Source organism: Myotis nattereri (assembly GCF_964212035.1).
Source record: "Myotis nattereri genome assembly, chromosome: 3".
NCBI classification, from domain to species: domain Eukaryota; kingdom Metazoa; phylum Chordata; class Mammalia; order Chiroptera; family Vespertilionidae; genus Myotis; species Myotis nattereri.
In genome coordinates, this window is record NC_138077.1 from 216,343,133 (window position 1) to 216,355,652 (window position 12,520).

The 12,520-nt window shown below is 65.6% G+C and overlaps 1 protein-coding gene across 1 annotated transcript in view; it reads right to left on the minus strand.

Moving 5' to 3' along the window:
* The window catches only part of AGRN (agrin), a gene marked incomplete at its 5' end in the record, with an annotated part of 32,644 nt that overhangs the window by 13,590 nt on the left and 6,534 nt on the right, over positions 1-12,520 (minus strand). Inside the window, 3 exons of the mRNA XM_081085694.1 lie at positions 13-237; positions 728-943; positions 4,746-4,793. Coding sequence (XP_080941820.1) covers positions 13-237; positions 728-943; positions 4,746-4,793 — 489 coding nt within the window. The remainder of the gene's footprint in view (positions 1-12; positions 238-727; positions 944-4,745; positions 4,794-12,520) is intronic.

Genomic DNA, 12,520 nt, shown 5'->3' on the forward strand with positions numbered 1-12,520 from the left:
CGGGCAGCTCACCACAGGGGCCATCAAACTTCTTGGAGATGTTCTCCTGGCGGGCACAGGCCTGGCGCAGCAGCTGGCATTCTCCCCGATAGTCAGTGCCGTCGGTGCCGCACACGGGCCCCTCCAGGGCTCCCCGGCAGGAGGCAGGGCACAGGCACGTGGCTGTCTGTCCGTCCGCGGAGCGTGCACAGGTGCTGCCGAAGCTGCAGGTCACGTTGGAGCAGGGGTCACGGAGCCCTGTAGGTGGGGCCGGGTGGGTCACGCTGGCTGGCAGTCCCCCTTCTCCCCCCCCACCGCCCCGCCCCCGCGCTCCCCTCCGCAGCCCCCACTCACCGCAGGGCCCGCCCCGCCCCCTCCCCCACAGCCCCCTCCCCCACAGCCCCCACTCACCGCAGGGCCCGCCCCGCCCCCTCCCCCACAGCCCCCTCCCCCACAGCCCCCACTCACCGCAGGGCCCGCCCCCTCCCCCACAGCCCCCTCCCCCACAGCCCCCTCCCCCACAGCCCCCACTCACCGCAGGGCCCGCCCGCCCCCTCCCCCACAGCCCCCTCCCCCACAGCCCCCTCCCCCACAGCCCCCACTCACCGCAGGGCCCGCCCGCCCCCTCCCCCACAGCCCCCTCCCCCACAGCCCCCTCCCCCCACAGCCCCCACTCACCGCAGGGCCCGCCCGCCCCCTCTCCCACAGCCCCCTCCCCCACAGCCCCCTCCCCCACAGCCCCACTCACCGCAGGGCCCGCGGAAGAGCAGGCGGATGCGGCGCTGCTGGCTGCACTGTGCCCGCTGCAGCTCGCACTCGTTGCTGTAGGTGGAGGCGTCGGAGCCGCACACGGGAGCCACGACTGCGGGGCAGGCGCGCTTCTTGCACACGCAGGAGGCTCGGCCCAGGCCCTCTGCACTGGGCTCGCACACGGCGCCGAAGCCACACAGCATCCCGCGGCAGGCTGGCGGGGGGGGGGCGGGCGGGCGAGGAGGGTCAGAGCCGCCCTGCCAGCCCCTCCCGGCTCAGTCATCTGGGCGCAGGGTCCAGCGTCCACACGGTTCATTCATTCAACTCCAAGGACATGCGTGCCACACATGTCCATACGCACACAGAAAAACATGTGCCCATCATGGCCACATACACACGCATGCTCGTGGGCACACTCACAGGGCCCCTGCCCTCTCCACCCCCACCCACCGGGGCCCGCACCAGCCCCAGCCTTGCCCTGGCCCAGGCCCCGGTGGAGTGCCCCCCCCCCACCGCCCAGGAGCCTTCCCCCAGCAGAACAAAGGCCCTCACCTGAGGGACCCCCCTCCCCGCCCTGGCCCACCCGCACCCCTGACCCGTGCCTCCGCCCACCTCCCAGACCACTCCCTGCCTTTCCTGGTCACCTGAGGGCACAGCTGGGGGAGGGGGTGGGAGACCTGAGGATGGTCACAGCTCCACTCTCTGGCTTAGGCCAGGGCCCAGCGCCGCCCCGCTGCCCCTGGCCCCCATCTTCCCACCTCTCTCCTCCTGCTTCTCTGGAGGCTTCCCCCAAGCCCAGGACCGTCCCCAGTCCCCACGTGGGCCCTGCCTCTGCCCACCCTCTTTCCACCCCCAGGCCAGCCGCCCCCAGGCCCTCGCTCTATGTGGCCAGCCCTCCTGCCCTCCCACCCCACGGCCTCCCCAGCCTGTGAGCATGGGCACCCACATGCCTCCTCCTCTCCCACCCGTCCTCCTGCGCCCCACTTCAGTACTGTCCTCCCCCTCACACCCAGGAAGGCCCAGCATGGGGGGGGGGGGGTCTGCAGACCCGTCATTTTTTCTGTAAACATCTAAGTTCTTAACGTTGCAGTTGGGAGCTGCATGTGCCCAGCACACGTCCTGTCACGGAACCTCTGCAGCAGCCCAGCGAGGAGGCCCCAGGGGAGGCAACTTGGTCCGGAGGGCAGGGGGCAGGCGGACTCCTCAGGCACCCGCCCAGGACTACACACCCGGGGGGGGGGGGGGGGGGGTAACAGGACACGACGACACTAAAGGCCACAGCTGTCTGGACCTAATAAATATTTAACTGGGCCCAATTAGCATGAATAAGTTATGGGGGATGGGGGGGTCCCCCATCACCTCCCTGTAGACTCAGGAAGTAGGGTGGGAGGAAGCACCCTCAATTCTATGGAGGGCGGGGAGCACAAGGAGCTGAGCTGCTGTTGCCACAGCAACGCCTGCCCCCGGCTCCTGCATGTCTGCCTGGTGTCTCCCCTGCACGCCGCAAGGGCTGACGGAACCAGAGCCTGAGACAGCGTGGACACCACAGACTAACGTCCCTCCCGCGGCCACACCGTGCTCCCCCCGCCCCCGGCCACCTCGGATCCCTCATCATATCCAGGAGCCAGGCTCTCCCCGAATCCGCATTCACTGGCCACGTCTCAGCGCCTCCTGTGAAAGAGCCCGTGGGACCTGCCTTGGGGTTGTGGGTTCAATGGGCCAACACGTGCAGAGGCTGTGGGTACCCAGTGCCCAGCTGAGGCTGCCAGCTACGGCGACTGTGGTACAAGAACTGTCATTATGTTGGCCTCCCTGCCCTGGCTCAAACCACACCTCACCATGTCCACCCACGACCCCTCTTCACGCCGTCCACCTTCCTCACCCCCCCATCACTCCTATATTCGGTCTCTCTCTCGCCCAAGCCCCTTGGACCCCTGGCCAAACCACTGGCGCCTGCTGATGTCTAGTTGGCTGTTCTCTTTGGCCTCCACTGGACCTGCTGATCAAGATCTCTCCCAGGGTCCTGACCCCATGGCCAAGGACCTGGGCACCTCACTGACCCCAGGCTCCTCGGCCAGCTGCCGTGCCGGTGCCCTTGGGCTCAGGCCTCTTTCTCCCTCTGGTCACCTGGGTCCAGCCAGACCCCTGCCAAAGTCCCAACCCCTTGGCCAAGGACACCTACGTCTGAGTGACCTGCCAAGACCTGCACCTTCCTCCACAGCCCAGGAATCTGCTTTGCCTCTCACGACAGAACCCTGGGGGAAAGGTGATGAGCCGTTGGGCCCCGGAGCAGTGCACAGAGGACGGAGGGAAGGCAGGGGCTGGGGCAGGAACCGGAGATCTCAGAGACCGGTGCCCGGGGAGTAGCTATGGACTGAAGGTGGCTGAGGGCGGGGAGGGGGGACAGGATGCCTCTGGGGGGCCATCGAGCTGAGGCCCCACACGGACTCCCAGGTCCCAGCCTTTCCACCTCCCACACGGAATGAAAGCCTGAGGGGCGGTCTCCCGGCTGTGACGGGGGGGCGGGGGGAGGGCAGGGGGGGGGGGGCCTCTCCCAGTCTCCAGGGCAGCTGTGGCATCCGGTGATTTGATTTGGGCAAAGCTGAGGTTTGGAGCATAATGGACTCGTCCCCCGTCCAGGCTGAAATAGTCCCCCGAGGCCACGCTCAGGCTGTCAGCGGGGTGAGGGTTGCTCCCATGCACCCCTTGATGCCCGCTTTCCGACTGTCCATTTATGCACCTGCACCTCCATGGGACTAGGGAGCATAAAGTCTCAAGACGAGGTTCTTGATTGGACATAAAAGCTGCACAAGCAGAGACCACGAGCACAGGCAGGTGCAATCACACATCCACGCACACGCGTGCATCCGGGTATTAGCTCTCATCACCATGCCAACTGCTGCCCATAAATGCAAGGGGAGCACCCAGACACCCCTGGGCTTGTGCCCCTGACCGGTCCCCTCGGGCCCTGCCCCAGCCCAGCCTCCTGCAAGAGCCTGTCTCTGGCCACTCCATGCCCACCACAGTCTCACTCCCTGCAGGCCCATGGCGCCCCCCCGCAGTGTGCGATGCTGGAGGTGGGGTGGTTTCTTATAGCCGCCCACTGAGTGCGTATATGAAACTCCCCTCCAGGTCTTAGGGGGGTTGGGGATGGAGAGGACACCCCACATCCCGCCTGCAAACACAAATGTGCAGTGTGTGTGCCTGGTGTGCCTGGGAGGGATGACAAGTGTGCCATGGGATTGGATGCGGGTCTGGGGCCTGTGTGTGCAGCTGTGGGAAGGTGTGTAAAGGGCAGGAGGCACACCAGCCCTCAGGCAACAGGAGAGGAGGCGAGGACATCGAGAGAGGGGAGGGTGTCCTCCCATGGAGCCCCATCTATAAGTCTAAGCCGCCCTAGGCACCTGCCCATAGTCTCTGGGAGACGGTCCTGGGCACCTGCCCCAGCCCAGCAGAGGCCTGCCTCCTCTCACGGCCCATCCCACAACCAACAGGCCCTGTTGTGACGTCCGTGAACCTGGGCAGGTATTGGACCAGCAGGGAGGCTCCTCCCCGAATGCAGGCCACTCCTGCCGCCCTAACAGCCTCCTCTCTCCCCTCTCACACCCGTAGGCCCCAAGAGGCCAGGCCCCAGCATGCTCAGTCCCAGGACAGACCCTCCAACCCAACCCCTTCCCAGACAGGTGTTGTCGGTCCCACCAAGGCCCCCAGCTCCCACCCTCTGCGCCTGTCTGACCATCTCACAACCTGTGGGCTCCAGGCCTTACTCCCAGAGAAGTGAGAGCCACGTTTGTATGCATGGCTGGCCAAGGGGCTGCCGGGCCCAGGGACTCAAACCCATGCGCCCTCCATAGCCCAGCTTTGTGGACTCCCTGGAAAGGAGTTCCTTGTCCCTTGTCTAGACACCTCCCTGCTCCAGACATACCCCAAGAGAGGCTCCTGACCCCAAAAGTTCCACCACCCTCTAGGCATGGACTCCCCACCTCAGCCTGTCACTACCGGATGCCTGCACTCACCATCTGGAGGGGTCAGGTGCACCGGTGTGAAGTGGGTCCCAGGTTTGTCTGAAAAAGAAAACAAATCTCCAAGTTAGGCCCCTAGGAGCAGGCCCCTCCGAAGCCTGTCCCCCTCACCCTCCCTGGTGGGGTCACTCCTGCTGCCCTGCCCTGGCCCCACGCCGAGCCCTGAGGCCTGGGGGTGGACAAAGGCAGAGGCCGTGCTCATCTCTGGCCCTCCGGCTGCAGGCCTGTGGCAGCCACCTACCTACTGGCCAGGTGAGCCCAGTCCAAACCTGCCACAGCCCCGTTCCCAGCATAGCCGCCTGGCCCCTTCCTCCCCAGCCCCCCCAGAAAGTCGTTCCTGCCACTCAGGAGGATGGTCAGCCCCCCGTGACCCCAAGGAGCGGCGTCCAGGGACCCAGGAATCCAGAATGGCCATCCTGTCCCAGAAGATGCAGGTGGTTCCTCTGAGCTTCACCCCAGCTGGCAACCTCTTGGTGACCCTGCCTGCCCCCTAGTCCTTGGCAGCTGGGGCGGGAGCTCAGCCACACGGCAGGGTCCCCTGGCGGCCAGGGGCCACCCGCAGCCACGTACAGCCGTTGAGGAGGAGCAGCACGGCCAGGCCCAGCGTGGCCGTGGCCAGCAGGATCAGGCAGGCGTTGCAGGGGATCATGAGGTAGCGCACCAGCAGCGAGACCCGATGCTGCCGCCGCGGGTCCCGCTCCAGCGCCAGCGGAGGCATGGCCTGGCTCCGCAGCCTCTACTCCTGGGGAGTGGGGGCCTCACAGGGCGACTCCCCCCATCCTGGAAATCCTGGGACAGCTGACAGCAGCTGTGTTCTCAAAGTTCAGCTCCAGCCACAGTCTGGGAGCACCCAGCCCCCTCCACACCCTCCAGGCTCATGAGGGCGGTATGCAGAATCCACCGCGGTAAAATCCTAAATTGGGGCTCAGAGGGAGGCAGAGGAGGGGTTGAGGGCCAGTGGCCACCCCTGCTGTCCACATCCCATGCCCGCGGCCGGCCAGAGTCGCCAGCAGCTCCCTGCAGGGCTGTCTTCCCGATCCTTTTCAGTCCTGTCCTGCCAGCGGCTTTACCCTGGAGAGGCCTGTCCGAAGGGGCTGCCAGCGGGTGGCCCCTGGGTGGGGAGGGGCGGGGCGCCCCCCCAAAGGCCCGCAGGGCCCCTGGCAGAGGCAGAGGCAGAGGCGGGGCGAGGGCGCGGAGGGTCCAGGCTGCCGGGTCCCTGGCAGAGGCGCGCGATGGCAGCAGCGGGAGGAGCGTGCGCGTCACAGGCAGAGAATAAAGAGCCGCCGGCAGAGGCAGAGGCAGAGGCAGAGCCGCGCCCGGCTCCCCGCGCCCTCGTCCGCGCCGGGCGGGCTGAGGCCGTGAGTGTGGGGCGAGGGGCGCCGGGGAGGGCGGCGCAGAGACAAAGGAAGATGCGCCTCTGGGACCCCGGCGTCCTCCGGGAGTCGCGGCTCACGGCGCAGCGAGATCGGCGGCGGCGACGGAAGGAGGGCGGAGGGCGGCACAAAAGGGATCGGGGGCAGGCGGGGCGGGGGCGCGGGGTCGGGCAGGAGGTAGTGGCGGGAGGAGATGGGGGTGGGGTGGGGGCTGGGGCAGAGGTGGGCGAGAGGAGAGTGGGCGGCAGGTGCTGGGGAGGGGGCGGGTGAAGGGTGAGTGGGGGCGATCAGGGGCGGGAGGGGTAGGAGCTGGGGCGCGCGGCCGGTCAGGGACAGGTTCCCTTTGCTCCCACGAGCTGGGCTGGGCGGTGCAGCATGTGAGGTCTGAGTCCTCGCGGGGCGGGGGGCGGGGGGCGGCTCGGGGCTCGGGCCTGCACGAGGGGCCCCATTCTGGGCTGCTGGGTCACTGTGGGCGTGTGCGTGTCTGTCCAGCCGCCCCACCCTGGCGTGTGTAGGACCCTCCAGTACAGACACGTAAGGTGGGAAGTGGCCTGAGTCCGATGCAGCGGGTGGAGGTGGCCACGGCGGGCCCGCGGCGCCTGGGAATCGCCAGCAGCGCCTCCACCCACGCGCGCGCGCCCAGCTCCGTTCCGCCGGTGGAGCATGCAAATGAGCTCATGCAAATGAGCTCATGCAAATGAGGGTCAGTCAACAGTCTCAGGACCCGCCCGCGAGCCTGGAGCGCCCCCAGCGGCCGCCCCTGGAACTCGAGGCCCAGATGCCACGGCAGGGCTGGGCGTGGTCAGAAGGCTCCGCATCGCCCCCAGAGGTACCTTCCCCAGCCCCTGCCCCGCCCAGATGTCAGGCCCCCAGCTCCAGGCCTGCTGGGGTGTGGGGGACGCGTGCCCTGCCCCCATGTCCTCACCACTCACATCCCACCCTCGGCGGCCGGGATCCCATAGGTGAGCATCTCCATGACCACAGTTCACTCACTTGCACCCCGACCCTCCACCTTCGAAGTGCCCCTGCCACACCCACCCATGTGGGCTCCCTCCATCCTGGACCTGGCCACAGGCCCCTGCCACGGCCCCCTGGCCCCTCCTAGAGTCCGACGGCCCTGTCTGGGGGCCGGGGTGGGGGCGAGGAAGCTGTGGAGGAAAAATAGGCCACACACTAACGCTGACGAGCTCAGGAGAGGCCTGCATGGCGGCGGACAAGCTCCGAGACGGAGAGACGCCCAGGATGGTCAGATCCTAGACTCCCAGCTAAACCGGGTCACGGCGTCACCGTCACCGCCTGGGCCTGCTTCCGCCCGTAGCTGCCAGTGACAAAGGTCACCCTGCGTTTCAGATAACAGACCTCTGAGAGGCCAGAGACTATCCTTTATAGCCCCCTCAGGGCACGCCCAGAGCAGGACAATGACACCCTCTCCGTGTGCTGTGAATGTCACTCCGCTGCCTGCACACCAACGTACAATTCCTGTCTTTCGTCTGACCGTCTGACGCTGCCCAACCACACAGGCTGCTCGCTTTGTCTCCGCCCGGATTTCAGGTTACCCAGCCCCCACGTCCCCTCCCGTGACTCTGTGGTTCTAACGTACAAAACAAGCTGTAAAACTCACTCCGGAGTTTTCTCCGTCCTTTGAGATGTTGTTTCCCTGCACTTGACGTCAGTTTGGCTCAAATAAACTCAAAAGCGCTCGACGGGTTTGGACGTTTCTCACATTGACAAAGCACAGGGCCCCTTCTCTTCTTGGTGTCAGGCCACACCCCGCCCCATCCCAGCGTCCCTCCTGGCCGGTTCCCCCATTGACTCCCTTCCCAGCTGAGAAGACATTAACTGCATCCCCTTCCACCCCCACCCTTAGTCACAGCCATCCTATCACACCCAGTCACATTCACGCTCGGGCCTTGGGAGGGGCGTCTGTGTTTGCTGTCCGAAGGTCTCCCTCCAGCCAAACTGCTGTGGCATGGCCACCAGTGTCACCTCGGTCCTCTTACATCTCATCTCAGTCCTAACCGCACCCCGACCTCTCCCCAGACCCTTCCTGGCATCACCACCGCAGGGCAACACCCACCTACCTCTGTGCCTCCAGCCAGACCCCTCCCCCAGGGCCTTCCACCCAGCAGGTAGCCAGCTGCCTCACAAAGAGGCCAGGGGTCCCACCCCATCGCCCCCTCCTGTTAGGGCTCCTCCACACACTCAACCTTCCTCACGGGCAGCCCATCTCGACTCCTTTCCGTCCTTCAGCAGGCACACTAACGCCACACCCCACACGGGGTCAGCCCCCCAGTCAGGGTCCCCATCACCCCCAGTGGAGGTCTTCAAACTCTTGGAGCCCTGGAACCCAAGGTTCCAATAAAACCTTGCAGGAAACACCAATCAGAGTGGTTCCCCCACCCAATACCAGGCAGACTCAGAGCAACAACTCCTCCAGCCAGTGGCGACCCTAGCCCTCAGCTGCCTCCCTCTCCTCGGGGTCCTCCCACCTACCCCGCCCCTCACCTCGCTGGACCTTGGCACTGCCCACACCAATTGATAGTGCCCGTGGCTCCTCCGGCACCGCCCTGGACTGGGAGCACCCAGGGCAGGGTCTGACTTTTTATCTCAGGGCACAGACTGGCCGGGAGCCCAGGGTCACACACTTTCCCATCTGCTTCTCTCTGTAGCCCCCCAGACAACACCACGGTGCCCAGGGCCCACGGGGAACACACCCACAGGCCCTGTTTGCCGCTGCCACTGCAACTGGGGGGCTCCGTGAAAAGAGCGGGGAAGAAACCTGGGTGTGGGGAGGGTGAGCCTGGGATCAGAGGGAACCCAGCGGGGCTGGCAGGGACCCTGGGATCTGCCCACGAGGGGCTGGCCAACCAGCCAACTCTGGGGTGGGGCTTGGGGCCTGCACGCCCGGCTTGGGGGAAAGGGAACCGCCAGGCTGCCTGGTCCCTCCCAGCCCAGCCCCAGCCCGAGCCCCCCACAGGGGCTGGCGGTCTTCAGAGACAAAGGGCCATTGAGGCCCCAGACCCAGCTGGGGGAGGGGAATTCAGGCGACCAAAGCTATTTTGGGATCTTCAGACTCAAAATCTTTCAGCCCAGACCAGCCCAGGCGGCTCACACCCCACAAAGGAATAGAGAGGGTGCTTGGAACCAGGAATCAGTCCCCTGGACTCTGGGCTCACACACAGCAACATGCAACTACACACACATGTACACACATCTGGTGTTCCAGGTGTCACACAGGCACGCACACACCCACTCAAGTTTGCGTGGGCACTGGTGTCAGCTGTGTGCGTGCACACTGGGTGTCACTCACTCACCGGTGTACATTCACACTGGGCACCTCACACACACATTCATCTTCATGCAACACAGCTGGGTCCTCACACACACACAGCACACATACACACGTGTGCACACGCACAGGGTCTGGTTGTACTTCTCTGGCCCCGAAAAGGAAGGTGGGGGATGGGGTCTAGAGAGGACAGAGTCCAGCCCCTGACAACCTGCAGGCCCCTTTCTCATGCAGATGACCCCTGGCTTCATCCAGAGGGAGAGGATGGATGGGGTGGGGGGTGGGGGAGCTGTCCTCCCTGGGGTAGGCACGTCACACTTGCGCACACGCACCGCTAAATGCGCTCGCACGTCACAAGTGTCTGGCTGCCTCGGCGAAAGAGGGGGGGGGACCGAGCAGAGCAGACCCCTCCCCAGCTGCCCCCTCAGGGCCTCCCGGTGTCCGGTCTCAGGCTGCAGAGTCCCCTCCCCCAGCCTTAGCAGACAATTGGCGGTTCACAACAGGACATGCTGCTGGACCCAGGCCAGGCTCTGGGAAGGAGGTGGCGTCCAGCCCAGGCCCAGATCACAGCCGCAGGTGAGGCTGGAGGTGCTCAGGTTTGGCTCCAGGGGCTGTGAGGCAGCCGGCACCACAGGGCGGTGGGATTAAATGAGTTTCTGGGAGCAGCTCAGCAGGGCCGGCTCAGGGCTGGGAGCGGGGAAGGCAGCTGCAGGCCCCCCTCCCTCGTTCCCTTTCTCTCTCCCTCCCCGGCGGGTCTGAGCTCCTCCCTGAGGGGCTACATGCAGGAGGTGTGTCCAGAGCCACACAAGTTCTCTGCGCTCAGGTTACCCAGTGGCAGTGGTGCGCTAGGCTGGAGGGGCCGAGGGGTGACGCCTGCAGACCTGAATCGGGGGAGAGGCGTGTGCACAGTCCTGGAGGGAGAGCCCTCAGACAGACAACTCCTTGTGCCAGGTGAGAACAGGCTCGGGAGGCTGCAGGAGGCCGGGCGGAGCCAGTGTGGTGAAGGCCCAGGGTGACAAGGAGCCAGTGGGCAGGTCCTCAGGCCTGGGAGCACAGGGGAGGGAGCCTGGACAGAGCCGCTAGGAGGCGCCAGCGGAGCAGAGGAGGGGAAGGAGGCCGCTGGAGAAAGGTAGGGCTGGGGCGAGGCTGACCCCCACCACCCCTTACCTCCAAGACTGCTCCAAGCACACCTCCAGAAGGAAAGAGAAAGCTGGGGAGCAAGGGAGGTGTCCAGGTGTGGTCAGTGAGTCAGTGGTGAGTGGGGAGGCGTTTCTCTGCCACAGTCTGAATGGGGTGTGAGGGCACACTTCCTGGAGGTGGCGGCCAGCGTGGCCTCAGGATGAAGGGGGGTGGCAGACAGACCCACGGAACAAAGGAGCAAAAAGACAGGAGACCCAGTGAGGAGAGAGCTGGAGAGGCGAAAAGACAGAGGCCGGACAGCGAGGTCTGGGGCCACCCGGGTGCAGACGGAGGGCAAAGGTGCCAGCTGTCAGGTGGAGGCGGGCTCAGCAGGGGGATCGGCCCGCTGCCATCCAGGGCTTGGCAGTGAGCTGTGAGTTTCCAGCCTTCTCCCCGGCACCATGCCCTCCACTACCCTTCATCCACACTACGGGACCACCGCTGCTCACCTCATCCCACTGTCTTTCTGCCCAGAATGTGCCTTCCCCCCTGCACACACCTGGCCTCCTTGGGAGGCACATCAGGAACCCAGGAGGGGCCTGTGCAGGTGGCAGCAGCCGCTCCTCCCAGTGGCCCTTGGAGGATCTGCTGGGGGTGGTGGATGAGAAAGGAACCATAAATGAATGAATGAACAGATATGCTGAGCCTTCCTCCACCAGCTCCAGGAAAAGTGGGCCCACATCCCCTCCCTCCTGGCAGCCAGGTAGGGCCACAGTTGGCCCAGGTGTGCACTGGGGCCTCACATCTGTGAGCAGAGGGACAGGGGCCACCACAGCCAAACCAGGCTGCCTGCTCTGCCCAGGGCCTAGTGTCCGGTGACTGACAGCCCTGAGGAGGAGCAGGGAAGGCTCAGGCACCCCTCAGTCCAGCGACCGCCCCCCTCCGGAGCCCTGTGTCAGACTCGGTCTGGCAGGTACGTGAGGGAGCAAATGGTCCCCAGGGACTCTCATGCCCTCACCAGTCCTTGGGTCTCCAGCACTGAGAGGCGTAGGAAGTGGTGCCCAGCCTTTTGTCAGGCACAGGGGAGGGAGGGATGCACACAGACCCACAGTTGGACACTGGGGCGGACGGGACAGCTACAGCCAGCAGAGACTGGAACCCACAGCGGACAGAGGCTGGGGCCCTGTCCCCAAGGCCTGGCAAAGGTCGCCCCTTACCAGCCTGCTGTCAGCGCTCCTGCAGGGCCCTGGCCCTCATCAGAACACAGGGAAACCAGCTTTGGTTCCAGGAAACCAGCATGGCAGGAGCCACAGGCCACCTGCTGTGGCTCTGACCAGAATTCTCCTGTGCACAGATGACTGCATCTGAGGCAGAGAGTGCATGTGCAGACATACATGTGCACACGCACATGTGCACGCCACACAGCTGAAGAGCCCTCTCCATGGGGGGCAATGAGGGAGTGGCTAGGAGGGGCCTCTGCCCCTTCCCAGGCCCAGCTGTCAGTGCCTGGCAGGGGGCCTTCCTCAGAGGAAGTTCTCAGGGTCTGTGGGGTGTGTGTGTGGGGGGGGGAGGGGGGTTGGAGGGGAGCTTCCCACGGCAGGGCAGGCCTAGATCACCCTTCTCCAGATCCCAGCCGCAGCCTGGACTCCAACATGGCCCCTTCTGGGCCCCAGGGCAAACCCACTGGGGTCACAGTAGCCTCAGCTGAGCTGCGTCCCTGGTCACTGTCCTGGGGTGGCTGTTACTGGGGTGCTGTCCCATTTCTCTGAGTGAGAGGCGGGCGCTTCCTGGGTCTGTGGGGTGTCAGTGCCCCTAGGGCTACTGTGGTGATGGTGCCGCAGCCCCAGTGGCCTGTGGTGAGTGGGTGCTGGGGCCAGGAGGGCAGGGCAGACAGGAAGTCCGTGGCCCTCCACCCAGGCCTCTGAGCCAGGGCTGAGCGTGGGGGCAGGGAGAGGGGGCAGCTGGCCTGGGTTCCACAGGTGGAGGCT